Genomic DNA, 18,299 nt, shown 5'->3' on the forward strand with positions numbered 1-18,299 from the left:
ATTCACGGCCCTGGTGAAGACGGAAAAATCGTTTTTCGTTCCTCTCGGGTGCGCAGACTAGTTAAAAAAAATCATACAACTGCCTCAACCTCACAGATTTTCTTTTCATGAAGCAGAATAACAGGAAAATTGTTTAAAGAATCCGCATATCATTCAGTACCGCTACCTTGGCGGATACTGCGCATGCGGGGTGCTGGTCTGATTGACAAACAAATTATTAGCCAATTATATTATATCTTGGCCAGCAGTGAAAGAAGTGAGGCTTCCAACTGCATTTTATTTCAGTACATCTAAGCAGAAACATTGGGAGTATCTTTTGAGTGGAATTGAACCTTGATTTAAACGCTATCTTAACTGAGGATGACGACACTGCAGAGTAGCTGCGGTTGTAAATGGTGACTACACGTTTCCGCAGATTTGCGTAGACAAAAAATGCATACAACTACCTCACCCTGACGGATTTTCTTTTCATTAGGCACAATAACAAAAAAAATAGTTTAAAAGAACCTCTTGTCATTTAATACCGCGTTCATATTTGAGCATGAAAGGGTGTGGAGCTGATAAAGAAAACAGCTCAGCTAAACAAATCAAACTGCTAAACCAGGGCGTCATTTGACCCAATTTTCTGGGGCACGTGCCTATAAAATTAAATGCACATTATAATGAACGTTTGTAAATATTTAAAAGACAGTCAGCCATGCAACAGACAAGGTAATAATAGTTCATAGCTGGTTTTGGTTATAACCACTTATAACTACAGTGGATATAAAAAGTCTACACACCCCTGTTCAAATGCCAGGTATTTGTGATGTAAAAAAATGACAGCAAGACAAATAATTTCACAACATTTTCCACCTTTAATGTGACCTATAACCTGTACGATGCAATTGAAAAACAAACAGAAATCTTTCAGGGAGGTGAAGTAAAAATAAACAACTGAGATAATGTGGTTGCAGAAGTGTGCACACCCTTTTATAACTGGGGGTGTGGCTGTGTTCAGATTTAACCAATTACATTAAAACTCATGTTTAATTGGAGGTAGCACACACCTGTCACCAATTAAAGTGCCTCTGATCAACCCCAAATAAAGTTCAGCTGTTCTAGTAGGCTTGTCCTGACATTTTTGTAGCCACATCTTCCAGCACAAGCCATGGTCTGAAAAGAGCTGGCAGCGCATCTGAGGGATCCCATTATTCAAAGATATCAGTCAGGTGAAGGCTACAAAAGAATTTCCAAGTCATTAAATATACCATGGAACACAGTGAAGACTGTCATCATCAAGTGGAGAAAACATGGCACAACAGTGACATTACCAAGAACAGGACGTCCGTCCACATTTGATGATAAGACAAGAAGAAAACTGGTCAGGGAGGCTGCCAAGAGGCCAACAGCAACACTGAAGGAGCTGCAAGAATTTCTGGCAAGTACTGGCTGTGCAGTACATGTGACAACAATCTCAACAATCCCATCTTCTTCATATGTCTGGGCTATGGGGTAGGGTGGCAAAACATCCAAGCCCGGCTTAATTTTGCAAAAAGACATCTGAAATCTTCCAAACACATATGGGAAAATGTGTTATGGTCTGATGAAAGCAAGGTGGAACTTTTTGGACATCATTTTAAAAGGTATATTTGGCGCAAAAACAACACTGCTCATCACCAAAAGAACACCATACCTACAGTGAAGCATGGTGGTGGCAGCATCATTCTTTGGGGCTGTTTTTCTTCAGCTGGAACTGGGGCCTTAGTCAGGGTGGATGAAATTATGAACAGTTCCAAATACCAGTCAGTGTTGACAGAACCTCCGGCCTTCTGTTAGAAAGCTGAAGAGAAGGAACTTCATCTTTTAGCACGACAATGACCCAAAGAATGGCTTCACCGGAATAAGATTAAGGCTTTGGAATGGCCCAGCCAGAGTCCAGACCTGAATCACATCGAACATCTGTGGGGTGATCTGAAGAGGGCTGTGCACAGGAGATGCCCTCACAATCTGTCAGATTTGGAGCGGTTTTGCAAAGAACAGTGGGCAAATATTGCCACATCAAGATGTGCCACGCTGATAGGCTCCTACCCAAAAAGACTGAGTATTAGTTTAAGGGTGTGCATGATTTTTCATATCATAAGTTTTTATTTTATATTTTTCTGCTGTACAACAAAAAATTCTGTTTGTTTTTCAATTGCATTGTACAGGTTATAGGTCACATTAAAGGTGGAAAAAGTTGTGAAATTATTTGTCTTGCTGTCATTTTTTTACATCACAAAATCCTGGCATTTGAACAGGGGTGTGTAGACTTTTTATATCCACTGTATATACCCTACCTAAAATCATATTAGATCACTTAAGAAAAGGCATTGAGTAAGTATAGGATTTATTTATGCTAGCTGGCAAAAGAGGCATTGATAACACAAGCTTGCAAAAAGATTGTCTGAATATAGCCAATATAACACTAAACTACTAATTTATAAACCTGCAATCTTTATCTAACATGAATTAAGGATGCAAATACACAATCACAGTTTCACATGTAGTTTTATGCAGCAAATGAGATATATAATGCATGCGACAGTAATGTTACTATAATAATAAAGATTTATGGGTGCCCCTCTAAATGACGTGTGCCCTCATTCAAGTAGCCTAGAAATGCCCCTGCTGCTGAAGTTGCTGCTGAATGACTAGCCCACGGTTCAGACCTTAACATCACTGAATGAGCATGGATAGTAAGAAAAAATGCTCCAACTTCTACATCTCGGTCTGGATTTTTTTTTTAACTGAAAGCAGATCACCAGAAACTAATGTAAGGTATTACAGGGAATAACTCCCTGCTTTTTATTGCAAGATTAAAAACATAATTAATGGCCATTATGACTGGAAATTAAGCAAACAGTACTGTACAGCAGTGTAGACATCTCCAATGCCTGTACAGTACCATACATTAACAAAAACAATTATATAAATAATAATTTGTAGTAGAATAAAATCCATTACTTCAATATCTCCTTTATTGTATTACATTACGATTACACAAGAAAACATTACCAACATTACTTTCTTCTGCAAACACATTTTCTTTTCCATAGTTGTGTATTTCACACTTAAATTTAATTAATAGGGCGCTGTTTGTGCACAGTTTCAAAAGACTAAGAGCCACTTTCACAACTAAACTCAGAATTCAGACCAACTTCTTTATGCAAAGCTCAGTTATTACAAACAGGACTTCGTCAAATGATTTTCAAACATGCAACAGCCTGGAATGATTGTTTTCCCCCTGAAGCTTGAGCTTGATTTGCAAATTCAGTCCACTGAGTTACTTATAACAGAGCAAAGGGATTCAACAGAACAGGCAATGCAAAAAGATTACATGCATTTACAACCCTTTGTTTTTTCGTTTTCCTTTTTTGAATGTAAATGTGTATTTCGGCATTAACTCAATACCTGTCTTACTTTCCCCGTTTCTGGGCTGTTTCTTATTGTGGCTGGGGAAAAACACAGCAGTTTCACAGCATCCAAAGTGGTAAAGATGAACAAAATACCATAGATCTCCCTCTCTTTTAGTTCATTAACATTTTAATATTGACAGAGAGAATATTATCGGGAAGGCTCTTCAACAGGAGAGGTCAGCAGTGATCTCTAGCACAGAGATAGTGGAAGCTCGGCCCCTGATGGTGCAGAACCTAATCATGACAACAGTAAAATAGGAACAGCACCGACACTGCTCCAGTTAGACAAGAAAGAAGTAGCTCTGCGCAAGCTACTTTGCTACGCCTCTTAAAAGCAAATTAATTGCTTTAAAACTTCTAAACTTGTGCCCCCAAGCCACGTAACATCAGACCTATAAAATATTCCAAGGTGGTGCACTGACATTAGCCATCAAACAAGAAGTATACATATTCCTAGAATACATGCTACAGCTATAAGAATGTGTGAAAGCCCTTGACATTGTAAATGTATGCCGCTACATGTAGTCTGAGGACGTCTCACATCCATTTCACATCCAGCTTGAGATAAGGCTCTAGAGTGCAAGCATCTGCATGAGAACACAGGTTCATCACAAAGCAATAACACAGACAGAAAAGGAGGACACTAAGATTTAGTTATTTGCTGTAATGAGTAACAAGAAGCTGCATCAACCATTTCCCCAAAGCAGATGAAACATCCTCCAAATAAACATATTTTACAAAAAAATAAAATAAATTGAGTGAAACAGCAATAAGCAAAGTGGTAAATGTACAACAGGTTCTTGCTTGAGTGATTAAATTTATTTATTACATTACTTGATTTCAGTATTTCTGTACATTAACTAGGGGGAGTTTCTGGGGCATTTATTTGGCAGGGTGCATAATATTCCAAAATCACATCTACTGCAAAAGTGGATTATTAAGGCGTTCATTAACAAACTAGCTAGATGGCATTACTACAGCAGAATTACAGGAGAAGAGTCTTAACATTTATTTATAAAGAGAAATCTCACTCATGCTGTACAGAATATAAAAAAAGTCCCAAAATAATAAAAAAAAAACATAAGAAAAAAAAAAAAACAATTAAACCAAATAGACAAGTAAAATGAACTCACTGTATGGCCCAAATTCGTCACTGTGACATAGTTCCCCATATAGAAATAAAATGTCAGTTATGGCAGCGATACACTGACAGACATCTTAAACACAGCCTACATGTCTTGACTAACAGAATTTATTCTTGCATTTCTCGTAAAACGTCTATGAAATCCCACAAAATGATGGTTGCCAAACTGTAGAGAACATCAACACCTAGAACATTACAGAAAAACTAAACTTCCAGAAACAAGTCAACATATTTCTTTCAATAGTGTGCACACAATTTAGTGTCCCCATAAACAAATCCCAAAACAATCAAAAAAAATAACACCACCAATATTTAAAGCTATGAGTTCATGTCAATTTACTGTTAGTACTTTTATTTCACATATTTTGTAATTATGAGACTTCGTCATTTAAGAGTTACAAAGGGCACAAAACTAGCAAAGGAAGCAAAGCAGTGATATATGCATGCTTTTATGAGGGGTGGTGCCAGGCAGGGCCTGTTGATAATACACTGTTGATTCGTCAGAGGCTATGAAGCCTTTAGTTATTCTTACTAATATTTCTTGCCGCCCCCTGCCTTCCATCTCACATATACGTAATTCCTGTTTTAATCAAAAAGTGGAGTAAACAAATCAGACGGCTGCAGACCCACTGCCTGCCTCTCCTAATAATGGATTAACATCTTAGACAAAATTACATAACTCAAATTCTGGAGGCTATGGGATGTGCATACTCAGGCTGACCAGAAGACTTAGGATTGGGGGGAGGGGGGGTTACAGTGTTGGGGGCTTGAGCCCATACTTTCTGGCCACTTCAGTCTGGGCGTAGGCAGCATCACAGAGTGAGTAGAGGTGGGCCATCTCCATCTCTGACTTGGCCAGGTTGATAGCCTTGTTGAACATGTCTATGGCCTTGTCAAGGTTGCCTCTGTGGGGGGGAGGGCAAAAAACAAAAACAAAATTAGGCAATTCAAAAGACTTGTTTTCTAGAATGACTTTCTTAAAAGTGACAATTCATGTAGTCTTGTAGTCAAAGTTTAACTGGTAAAACACCTAGAATGTCTAACTGTATTAACTTTTCAAAACTCTTGAATGAGAGTTTAATACATGGAAGTGATGCACTGGAACTTGAAACACTGTGTCCCCCTTCAGAAGAAAATCGCATAAGAAAAAGCTGCTAGTTAACTGAGTGACTGTGCTCTGTAAGTGTTTTTCAGTAATAAACCACATTAATGTCTCGGCACAGTGATGATCAATGTTAATAGCCTTGCAAATAGACAATATGCAATGCATATACCAAAAAAAGCAAAGTGACAGCGCAGTAAACCAAATGATACAATAAAACAATTACAATACATGATTAGCTATGTAATAAATGTGCAATATGAGGTGCGCATATAATGTGGCAGCCAATATAAATTTGAGCAGAGAAATACAGTAATGCCCAGCTGGTGGAGATTTTGCACAACTAGTACTCAGAAAGCCCCTCCTGACGGGGCTCAGTATACATTAATGTCCCGGCACAGTGATGGTGTTGTACAGTGTGATCACTGTTGGATCGCCTTGCAACAGTGAAGCTAATAGGGTCTGTTGTTGAACGTGCTCCACTGTCTGACCAGTAGGTCATGGAGTGGGTGTGATGTGTTGTGCAGTATGGAGTTTCTTAAGTGACCTCTTTTCCACCACAAAACCTTCAGGCGTTTTAGCCTTCTTAACCAGTCTGTTGAGCTTTTTTGTATCTCCTACTCTGATGCCAGGTATTTGTAGGTTTCCACCTACTCCATGTCCCGACCCGTAATTCTCTTGAAGTCCACTACCATTTCCTTGGTTTTGGTCACATTGAGAAGTAGATGTTTTTTTCGCACCACTCAACAAGCAGGTGTCTGTTTCTGAAGATGCCAGAGGTCTGTAGTAATTAAAGGAGACGAAAGAGGACTATTCTGGAACTGGAAGAAGACAGGATGTTTTCCACTACACTGGGATCCGCTCCTTTTTTTGACTCAGGTTGAGGAGATGCTGACAAAGTCCACAAAGTTGAGTGGCACAAACCTTCAGCAGCCTCAGACTAAGCCCATCCGGTCCAGTGGCTTTCCCTGGTTTCAACTTATCCAGCTGTCTCTTCACCTGCTTAGCTGTCCTATTCAGGGGTGTGTTTGTGTGTGTGTGTCCTCAGACAATGGCTGTAGAGGGACGGAGAGTGAATGAACGTGTGGAAGGAGTGAAGGAGGTGAGGAAGCCCCCACTTTTTTGGCATGATTCTGCTCCAGTTATCCATTTAGCTTCTTACTGTAGGCCTCGTCCTTTTCCCTCAGTCTCACCTTCAGTTCCTTCTGCACACTCTTTAGAAGTTCTTTAGAAGATGTCTGAAAGCATGCTTCTTCTTGTTTAGCAGTTCTTTCAAGTCCTTGGTGATCCATGGTTTGTTGTTTGGAAAACAACGCACCTGCCTGACTTGAACAATAGTGTCGAAACGCAAAAAGTGCAAAAATTAAAAGAATCCGTGATGCAGTCAGTCACTGACTCACACAAGACCACCCAGTCTGTGGTTTCATAACAGACCTGCAAAGCCTCCTTTGCCTCTGGTGACCACCTCCTGATTGTCTTCATCACTGGTTGCCTTAAGACCACAAGCCAATGTGTGGGACTCATCTACAGGCTGTGATCCAATCTACCCAATGGAGGAAGAGCAGGTGAACTGTATGCATCCTTAACATTTGCATACAGAAGGTCCAGCACCCTGTTCTCCCGGGTTGAATAGGTAATATACTGGTGGAATTTTGTTATGAGTTGTGGAGAGTGAGATATGATTAAAAATCACTCAAGATTATGAAGCCAAGCATAGCACGTTGTACTCATGGTACTCTCTCTGAAACCCCATCAGCACATTCACCTTGTCCATCTCTGAGGTAGTCCAACAAATTGACTACTTTACTAACGTACCAAACTGGAGCTAAACACACATCAGGACAGAATGCACTGTCTTATTAATATTATTATTATTATTATTTGTTTAAACCGGTAAGTCGATAAAGCCAAACCCAGAAAAGCGACATGGAACAAGACTCCAAACTGACCCAGCTACAATCTCTTCAGCTTGCTAAGAATACATTGAGCTGAGAGGATACAACAAGACAGCAACACTATTCAGTAAGACTGTAATAATTAGTGTGTTTTTGTTACAGTGTTAATATTATGCTATTATATGCACCTTCTGTGAGCTGATGTAGTGCCACAAACCAGCCAGTAAAAGACCTTAATGCAATTGTTTACTTTTTCTGCCACCATTTATAAACAAAATAACTTAAAATATTAAACATAAATGCATTCTCTAGCACCTTTAAAATTAGGGACTGCAACACACTGAGAGGCATACCTTTGGACTTCAATAGTTCCCATGGTTTCATAAGCAAAGTCACATTTGTTGTCAATCTCAATTGCTTTGCTAATGAGGTCCAGGCCCATGTCCAGATCCTGCTTCCACTGGAGCTGCAGCAGACTGCTCATTAACAGATGGCCAAATGGACAAAGACAGACACAGTTAGAGCATGGTGTTCCTCAAGCAATTTTTAAAGCTTTTGCATACTGAAAAGATGCAGTAACTGAAAAATTTAAAACTAACCCTTTATGAACATATGTTGTGGCATTGTCAGGCTCCAGTTCAATACATTTGTCATACATCTCATCTGCTTTCCCAAACTGCTGCTGGTCAGTCAGTGCCTACACAGATGTTGGGGGGGGGGGGGGGGGGGGGAGATTAGAAAAGCAGCTTAATGAATTCAGCTAGTTTCTGTCATAGTTGTGTTTTACAGGGAAGAGGTTATGAGACCATGCAAATGTGCATACCTGTGCATAAAGAGCATAGCCCTCTGCACACTTAGGAAACCTCCTGATGACATCTTCAAAACCATCCATGGCTATTTGCACTTGGGATGGGTTATTTCCAGTGTAGGCCTGTCTATACTGGAGTCCAGAGACACAACAGAACACATTCAGGTCAAAAACATTTATCATCATGACAATGTCATATTTAGAATATATGTGTGTGTGTGTGTGTGTGTGTGTTCCTGGGGGGGTGGGGGGCTTTTGGTACTCACCAGAGCAAAGCACTTCTGTGCCTGCGCCAGGGCAGAATCCGGCCTGAGCAAGATACACTCATCAAAATCTGCAACCGCTTCCTCTACCTGGTCCAACAGGATCTTCAACTGAAACAAGATGAGAATTTAAATTAACGTTAATGTGTAAATGCAGAATAGTGACTAAATATGGCCTTCATTTTTGCCTGGGTTTATAAGATACCCACACATGCAATTTTATATATATACATAAGGAAATATTAAGATTAACTTCAAATACATGTGTGTATGTAATTATGTAGTCTTGGTAACAAGACAATCAAGTTAGTATTCCAGTTACTTGCAAAGTGAGCTAGGGAAGTTCAAACACAGTTTTTGAAATGAAATATGTGCCATAAGGCTCTTCCAATAATTTGAATAGGGAAATTCCTGTTCTTGCCAGAAAAGGCTTCTAGTACTGGATTCATTCAGAATGAACAGAAGTGTTTTAGTATAACTATTTCCACATAAATTAGATATGGAACAGTAAATAGTAATCGATTTAAGTAATAAGTTTGTCAAGAAAATGATTGAAAATTACATTCACTGTCTAATGACAGAAATTAGCCACTGGCATGGCAAGTATCGACCATGCCACCAAGTATCCACCAAAGAGAACTACTGAATGCAAAAAGGATCACTAACGTGACAGCTCATTCTCAGCAAGAGAAAGAATGTCAGAATACGATAACAGCTTTACCTGTCCCCTGTGGTGGTAGACGTCAGCATTGCGGGAGTCAATTTCAGCAGCCATGTTGAAGTCCTGAGTGGAGAGCTGTGGCTGCTGCTGTTGCATGTACATACTGCCACGTTTAATCAGAGCATTGGCCCGCAACTGCAACAAGCCACCAAGCAGAGAGACACAGGTCAGGATTTTTACATCATGTGTCAGAAAATTAAAAAAGACGTGTTTGGACATATAATTTTCTCACAATTTTTTTTCATTAAGCAAATGTATAAGAATCAAACTCATTCAAAAGTCTAGTTACTTTAACATTGGCATCCTGCATGTTGATGACTTTGTCCAGATCAGGTTGGGCAGCTGTGGCATTCCCAATAAGCAGGTAGAAGGTGGCTCGCAGCAGTAGGGCCTCAGCTGTGTACCTGCCCTTCGACTCAATTTCCTTAGTGCACTCGCTGATGATCTTATCGTAATTTTCCTCCTCCATGTATTGCTTGGCCTTCAGATAGCCTGAGCTGAAATAAAGAGGTTCAATACTGCTTTAGTATCAACAGAAAGTACACAAATACCTTATGCAAGTTAGTTTGTAACATGACAACAAGGAACATAATTAACAATATTTCTTTGCACAATTTGCAAAAAATTTAAAAAGTAATCACTTTAATATTCCAAGACATGCCTTGAAACAGATCCAAATCAATCAAGATTTACAAGCAAATATTACTTTACTACCCATCCCTGAAATCCCAATGAACATCTGACAAATGCATACGGAAAAGCTTGGACATAACTGGGACAAAAATAATAGCTTTTTTAATGATAGGTTTCAAAGGGATTTTATACAAGCTGACACATCAAACAAACGTGTGAAACACTTTAAAGTATTCAACATCTTTTTAAAAAGCCATCATTTTAAGCTAAACAACTCAAACTGCCCTGACTATATTAACAACCCTAACAGCCCCAACACACTACCTAATTTTATTTTTATTACAATAAAAAAAATGGTGCCATAAAAGAAACACTTTTGGTTCCATCAAGTACAATGTTTGGAATGGAGATGTGTAAGGGTGTCAATCAACATACACTCACTTAAAAAATATGGTTTGCATACTATCAGCATATCACTAACCTCTCTGTGACCTCAGCAGCCTCGCCTTCTTTATCCTTGTCCTCATCCTTCTTCTCTCCCTTCTGAAGGGGCTGTGAGATGATGTCATCAGTGAAGGAGCTGAAGTAGGACTTGATGAACTGTGGAGACGGCATTAGAGGTTCCCGGTTCTAAACAGAAAACAGAGTCACTATACACAGACCAAAAAAAAAAGCCCTTTGAGAACATTGCTCAGTACTTTAAGTGGGACATTGCCTTACCTTGTATTTCTCTTTGGCCTTCTCTTTTCCCAGCTGTTTCAGAACCTTGTCTGCCAGTAGCATGCTTTGCTGGTTCTGGAAGGCCTCAAGAATACACACGGCCGTCACATCTATAAAAGGAATATCAAAAAGACTAAAATACTTGCCCCAAGTCCTCTGCTAAAGCTTTCTTCCTTATATCAATCTCACTTTGGCCAATTATTATTCTGATGGAAATCACTATCACCACTACTACTACCGCCTCTTCTCTCACAAGGCGTCCAACAACAGCGTCCTACAACAGCGCCCTAGCAATCGTGCTACACTACGGTAGCAGTATTCTGTAAATGCCTTGTCCTGTCTGTGGTTATGTCATTCATTTTCTATCCTCCTACAAAGGAGGAAACAAGATTATTCTGCCTGTTTGGGCCAAAAATCAGGCCTCTAACCTTCTAGACATTCCTTCTTGTTGTCCAGTCGTTCCAGAGCTTTGGCACGTCTAAAGAGTGCTTTGACGTAGCGAGGGTTCATCTCGACTGCCTGAGAGCAGTCCTGCACCACTTCTGTCCATTTTGCCTACAGTCACAAACATACTATATTCAGCACAGCAATATGCATCAACACTTATTTAAGAACGCACCTTACAACCAAGCACTGAAACCAACCTGTTGCTCATATGCTGCAGCTCTGTTCTGGTAGAAGGTGGACAGGTCGCTCTTTTGCTCTTTGGGGCACATGCTGATTGCCTCTGTGTAGCACTGGATGGCCTGCTCATACTTGCCAGCTTTGAAGTACTTGTTGCCCTTGTTCTTAGCAGCCTGGGCCCTATCCAGAGGGCTCTGAGTGGTGGGAAAGTGTTCAACATAATTAGTAAAATAATAAACAGCAGCGTTGACAACCTTTACTGTACAAATAATCTGGTGGGGGTGAGCTGCACCAGTTTAAGAGGACAACAGTTTTGTAATGGGGCTTTAGAGATAATTACTGCAAGAACTCTTACCCTATATTAAATCAAATGTCATTTTGTGCATTTTAATATTATACATGATTTAATTCATACAAACTGTGATTTTGCCCATCCATAGTAAGTTCAACCAATGATCATTTAGTAAAGAAGTAGAATAGTAGACATCGTAACAGTGTGCCCCATATGCTGAGCGTGTCCCTAATCTGAGCATTTATTGAACCATTAACTGGATTTTGTGCATGCATTAACAGTAGAGAAGACTTCACATTTAACATGGCATGAAAGGTTTCTTCCAAAGCAATCAATAATTAACTACACAAAACAATTAACGATAAAAACAAATATTTAAAAGGTTAGAGTGGGTGTGGAGAGACCAGGATAAGACCACTGCCCCATACAAGACTCCTCCTTCTGTCTCAAGTCTGCAGACAGACAGCCTTAGTGAAATCCCACTTATGGTGAGCTCTTACCTAATCCCTAGAGCCTCTTGACTCACAACTACTCAATGTGAATGCAAGTCGCTGTTTCAACACAGAACTGAGTAATATAACAAACTGCGCTGTTATCACAATAAGAACACAAAACTCCACCAAGTCAAAGTCTCTACCTTCTGTATGCCCACAAAGACAGCAATTAGCTGACTTAAGTGTGTTAGATCATGGTGAGAAGAGAACAGAGGACAGATATTCAGAAACACTGGATGAGTACAACTTTTACATTTACAAGCTTTTACCATTTCATATACTGCACTGCACTAAATCTCAATTATACAAGTAATAACTATTCTGTATTTAATAAAATGTGCAGTTGTTCAGCGCAATATGCTTTTAAGTGCAACAATACATTTTGTCATGCTGCCCATTTCTATCTTACCCATCTGATTGAACAGAGTGGTGCACAACAATCTGCTTTATTTTACTGAGCAAAATAAAGTATGTTATATACTACACTTCTCAATCCTGATTGTCAGAACACAATTTGGTGTCAGAGTCCATAATTCTAATGTATATAATTCACTTTTTGTGTTTTAAAGTATGCAGTTATTTAACCTCATCTAAGCATTCATATGGCAGTAAGCTATTAAACCTTGTAAATTACAAAATATTTGGGAAAAAGATATACAACGCTTAGTCCAGACAATGACAGCAGGGTTAAACACATTCAGACATGAATATCTCCTGCTTTTCATTACTAAACAGAGATGCTGCAAAACTACAATCTTTTACATCAATTAGAAATAAACAGACTAGAAACGGTTTAAGGTTAGAGAGAACCAATACAGGACCACAGCCAACACTTTCTCCAGTCTCGTAAAGCAGACATTCCTACTCTCCCCCGCGTTCTTGTTTGTGTAATCCAGTCATTCTTTTGTCAAGAGCACTTAGGACTTGTTTAAAGCAGCTTTTAGGGTCAGTGAAACCATCACCCACTGAACTGTCCTTGAACTCTTTTAACCACCCAGTTAATGAATCACCTAATAATATTCTCAAAATAAAAATAATCTAAAAAGGGTTACATAAAAAAAAAAATAAAGTAATTTTAAAGAAAGTAAAAAAAAAATAAAAAAAATAATGTGGATATCGTTGTTGTCATGCAAAAACCATGTATCTCCAGTTTTGCTGTTTTTCACTGTTGGATTTTGGATCAGATCACCAAAATAAAAGCTTCAAAACACCCAGTAATAACATCTTTAATAGTCACGTCTGTAACGTTGCTATTCTGGAGATATAAGGGGTTTTGTGTGACAGTGATGATATCTAGAGACAGACAGCCAGCATGTGTAGTCCAGCAAAGCTGCACTGCGAGGCAACAGTGGGTCGTTAGCTCGACAGCAGCTAGCTAGCTAATTATCAAACGTATGAGAACCAGCATTTAAACTGGAAATTAATCGTTTTGGCCATCTAGCTTCTGTAATATGGACCACATTTAACACAAACGCCCCATCTCAGATTACTTGTCAACGTTATCGTTTAGCTGGTATATCAATCTGACTTCCCTTCAGTCTAGCTAAGCTAGGTTAGCATGGCTTCTCCCAGTAGCACGTATGTTTAGATTAGCATGTGTCCTTGACTGCAGCGCAAGAGCTAAACCAGGAGCATGATCTTACACCAGTTTCGCCAGAGCTTTTAACAGATTTAGCCCCCGTGAACGAATAGATGATGCTTGATGCTACTGAAGTACAGACTTGAGGTTTTAGGTTTCCAATTCATAATCGCTGTTTTATGTAATAAATCAGCTCTGCTCTTAAGTAAGACGCTATAGAGGAGGGGCCATTGGTCTGGTCTGGGAGTTCATTCATAGAAATACATTTGCAGTGGTTTGTTAGAAACGGATCACTGTCTCCTCCCACTAAATAGCCTGGAATAATAATTAAAATATGTTACATCATATCACTGACCTGCCTAGAGCTGTCAGTGAGATAACAGCATTTATAAAATAAGGTCTCTACTGTATACTAACATGGCTAGTTTTACGCTGATCATCAATCCAGATTTACATGTTCACAAAATAACAGAAAATAAACAAAATGTAATTAGCTACCCAATTTATAAAACAAGAAATCTAATTAAAGAGCTTTGACACATTAGTATGATGTTGGTCATGACTGCTCGTATCTGCCATCAGATCTGTCGGTTAGTAAAATCGTAGCTAGCTAAATGAACGCCTGCGGTTCCTGAACAGTGAACACTCACTGACGGGAGTGTATTAAGGGGTTTTACCGAACCTCGGCAGCGACCTACATTTGAGGCTCACATTGGCCAAAACATTAGACCTGCTTTTCCCTCATACTGACAGAAAGCGCAGCTTGAGCGGCTGCTGAAGTTAAGGGCTAAACCGGACGTGACCGTTACTCGCCGTGACGAACGGAACGTGGGTGTGAAGCGCGCGCTCGGTCGTTCTCTTCATGCTCACCATGTCCTCGTGCTCGGATTGCGTCGCAGAGCGCTGGCCCTGTACGGGGCTCGCGCTGCCTTCCGGCGTTTTCCGCTCCCCCGCGCGCTTCTCCTTTGCGCGACTCCGATGCCACAGGTATGCGGCTCCGAGCCCGAGCGCCACCGGCGCCCCGAGCAGTAGCGCGAGCTGCCACCGGGGCAGGCCGCCACCGGACTGCGGCTCCACGGGCTTCGAAGCTGCCATCGCGGACAACCGAGCAGCGGACAACCGAGTGGCACGAGCGCGCACGCGCACAGTCAACGACAACGTCGAGACAGCGAGGAAGAAACCAATGGCATTGTGGGATACTGGCGGACTCTTCCAGCAACTACCACCGGTGCAACGATTACAGAGCTTCCTCAGGCGTAAAATGATGATGATGATGATGCTTATTAATATTGTTATAACAATAGTTTGTTACATTTATTTTACTGGATTAGGCAACTTATATTTGTTTACGTTTTGTATTCTTGTTATATAGTTTCTATAAATATAATGTGTATTTTATTTATGTATATTGTATTATTATTATCATTATTATTATTATTATTATTATTACCAATACCAATCATACCGTAGCATCACAAACCTAAATTTCATATTTAAAAATGACCTGTTCTGACTCTCCCTCGTGACCTCCCAGCACCACTTGCAAATTAAATGAAATGAAAGCAAATAAAACATAAGAGTCAAGAATCTGCCTTTATTGTATGGATGTTGGAAGTTGTTGTATATTTCATAGGAGCCAAGATTGTTATGATAAAGATACATACACATTTTTATTAAAAAAATATCTATTCTGAAGAATTAAAGCTACAATATATGGACAAAAGTATTTGGACATCTGCTCATTTATTGTTTCTTTCTAAATCAAAGGTATTAAAAGTGTATCCTGCTTTACCTGGAGGAACTGTCTCTACTGTCCAGAAAAGGCTTTCTACTAGATCAACGTCTTTCTGCTTCCACATCACAGTTACATGTATATTACTGCCTACACCAAGCGGTCTCTGTGTACCTGCTTACCACTGACTTATGGAACATTTAAAAATAAAATATAACTTGTGAATTTGATATTTTTCTATTTATATTTAGCTAAATATTAAGCCACATTCTCAAACCTGATGGTTAATTTTCTTCCAGTTTGCTAACATAAAGCAGCACTACTACTGGTCTATATGCAGACCAGTAACCCAAAGGCAAAGGCAACAGGGAACCTAAATTACATAGTAAATATGTTTTGTAAATATAATACAACCATTGCAAAAGAAAACATGTATGCTCTAGACATACCCCTGCTGAAATAAACAGACTGGCCAGCCTGGTTAAACTGGTTGACCAACATAGCTTTTGACCAGCATTGGGTATGTTTTCATTTGAGGGTTTAGCTGATCTACAAGCATGATCAAGCCAGACCAAGCTAGCCTACCTGGTAAACCAGCTAGCTTACAAGCATATGGCATGTTTTTGTCTGCATGACCAGCTTTCAACCAACAGTTAATAGCATCTGAAAACAGCTGAAAAAAAAAAACAGCAATAGCTGGTCTTGGCCTGGATTTGTCAGCAGATACCTCTCCAATCACAGGACATTTATCAGGACTCTGAGGACCAGTCATTAATCACATGAAAACACACTGAAACTAGCAATCCTTATTTAATTAAAACTATACCAAGGAAAGGGACCAGCAGCTGTTTTTGGTTTAACACTGAAACTAGCTATGAGTCTAACATGTCGCTAATGTATTTTAATGAAACACCCATTCATTTTTTATTGCATTTGGGATATAGTTGGGGTTTTGCCAAAGTATTGCTTTCTTTTAGTTTAAGGTTTAGCTGTATGATTTGATTTCAGTAAGACGTGAGCCAGCTAGTTTAATAGTATTAATGACCACATTAGTTTTTGTTGTCACCATTTTGACTGTTTTAGCTTTTATCTTCACCGTGTTTATCATCCTGCTTAGCAAGCCTTAATAAAAAATATCAGTTTGCAGCATTAAACATTGATGAAGACTGAACAAAGTGATTTTCAGTGTAAAGTGAGTACATTACTTTTTAAAGGATCAAGGCCCACATTCTACTTTTTTTTAAGCTTTTCTTTTTTAAACATATGGAACATTTGATCATCATTATTTAAACAGATTGAAAAATGTAATTAATAAAAATGCAATTTTCTAGTGAGGAAAAAGTTAGGGCACCCTATGCCCTAATAGCTGGCATTTCCCATATTCTCATAAAGTAGTCCAGGTTCAAATACCTTAATCTTAATCATGGATTGTTGAGGCTTAAGTTTGCTGACGGGTTAAGTGAATACCAGAGCAGAATATCAGAGCATGTTCAAAACATCAAGCAAGTCTAATGAGGTGTTTCCTGTATGCAGTGTTCAGTACCAACAAAAAGTGCTTCAAGAAAGGACAACCTGCGAACTGGCCACAGGGTCATGGGTGCCCAAGGCTTATTGATAAGATCCATGGAGGCTCCACTTCACAACTTACAGGGTGTAAAGGTTTTACTGCTAATGTCTTGGTGCCAGGTACCACAGGGCACCACAGGCCTTGATAGATCAGAGCTGTTTTGAAAACACGATGGGGACCTGCACAATATTAGATAGGTGGTTTTAATGTTATGGCTGATCGGTATGTAAATACTTTCTTTTTTTTGACTCAAAAACAATTAATTGAAAATGGACTGTTTCTGAAGTTATGTAGAAAAATATGCAAGAATACTGGTTTCAAATATGCTGATTGACTAATTTTATTGTGCCATAGGCATATTTTGTCAGACTGACAAACAATAAAATTGCATCAACTGCTATTTATTTATTCATATATATTTATTCAATTGCATTTAATTAAAGTTGATCTTCAATGTCAGAGTTGATTCACTTATGCATTTACGAATGTAGTGATTCATTATTGTTTCAATGCATAAAAGCATAATAACAATCAGGTTGTGCATATTTATGGGTAGAACTCCCCATATTCAATTATATATGTGATAAGCTCACATCTGAACTATAGGCACACTGTAAAAAAAAAAAGTCGGTTATCTCATCCACCCAACTTCTACGTTAGTGAAGCTGCACCACATATTGGTAAGTTTCAAACACCCGACACCAAGTATGCATGTGCTTAACCAGCAGAGGGCGCAGTTCTACACTTTTCCCTCATTCATTGCTGTAGGGACTGAAAGCTAGATCGACAAAACATCAAAACAGCATCCAGGTAATTATAATTATATAATCATATAGAATATTTGCAAACCTCCAAAATCCTGTTTATATAATTTTTAGTCAGTTTGCAATTCTACTAACGTTCCTTTATGTTTCGGCTACAAAAACGACCCTAATTAAAAGTGCACGTTATGAGTTTCCCGCCTTCACCACCAGATGGAGACACTGCTCCGAGTTACTGTCAATCCTGTCCTCTCCAAAGTTCCAAAAAACTGAAAGAGACCTACATCAGATAATGGCTCTTTTTTATCTTTAATTTTACATCTTTAATTTGGACATAGGCTAAGTGTTTAAATTAATCAGGCAAGGTTAGTGAGAAGTTATGAATCTGTGTATTCGACGTTAGTCAGTTAAGGGGGGGGGGGGGGTATGGCTGGCTGGGTCGCGTCGCCCTCTGGTGGTGAACACGTGAACCAGTCAATTGTGCGCGTGCTGCTGTTGCTGTCCACATACACCTAAGCTAGAGCTGA

The 18,299-nt window shown here is 39.3% G+C and overlaps 1 protein-coding gene across 1 annotated transcript; it reads right to left on the reverse strand.

Moving 5' to 3' along the window:
- Positions 1-2,981: 2,981 nt before the first annotated feature.
- tomm70a (translocase of outer mitochondrial membrane 70 homolog A (S. cerevisiae)) lies at positions 2,982-14,858 on the reverse strand. The gene is made up of 12 exons (XM_072684129.1): positions 14,583-14,858; positions 11,368-11,541; positions 11,152-11,278; positions 10,724-10,833; positions 10,485-10,633; positions 9,660-9,867; positions 9,371-9,505; positions 8,653-8,760; positions 8,402-8,518; positions 8,178-8,275; positions 7,932-8,054; positions 2,982-5,486 (listed from the first exon to the last, which is right to left on the reverse strand). Exons 1-12 carry the CDS (start codon positions 14,805-14,807, stop codon positions 5,333-5,335), a joined length of 1,728 nt encoding a protein of 575 aa, XP_072540230.1. The 5' UTR covers positions 14,808-14,858; the 3' UTR covers positions 2,982-5,332.
- Between the last annotated feature and the right edge of the window lie 3,441 nt (positions 14,859-18,299).

The sequence above is a fragment of the Salminus brasiliensis genome, chromosome 7 (genome assembly GCF_030463535.1).
Source record: "Salminus brasiliensis chromosome 7, fSalBra1.hap2, whole genome shotgun sequence".
NCBI classification, from domain to species: Eukaryota; Metazoa; Chordata; class Actinopteri; order Characiformes; family Bryconidae; genus Salminus; species Salminus brasiliensis.

What these genes read in the sequence shown, in the direction of transcription:
- tomm70a (XM_072684129.1), bottom strand. Translation starts at nt 14,807, where the DNA reads ATGGCAGCTTCGAAGCCCGTGGAGCCGCAGTCCGGTGGCGGCCTGCCC. An exon ending in AATCCGAGCACGAGGACATG is followed by an intron (nt 11,542 to 14,582) that starts GTGAGCATGAAG and finishes CCCACCACTCAG; the next exon opens with AGCCCTCTGGATAGGGCCCA. An exon ending in CACAGAAGTGCTTTGCTCTG is followed by an intron (nt 8,519 to 8,652) that starts GTGAGTACCAAA and finishes TCTGGACTCCAG; the next exon opens with TATAGACAGGCCTACACTGG.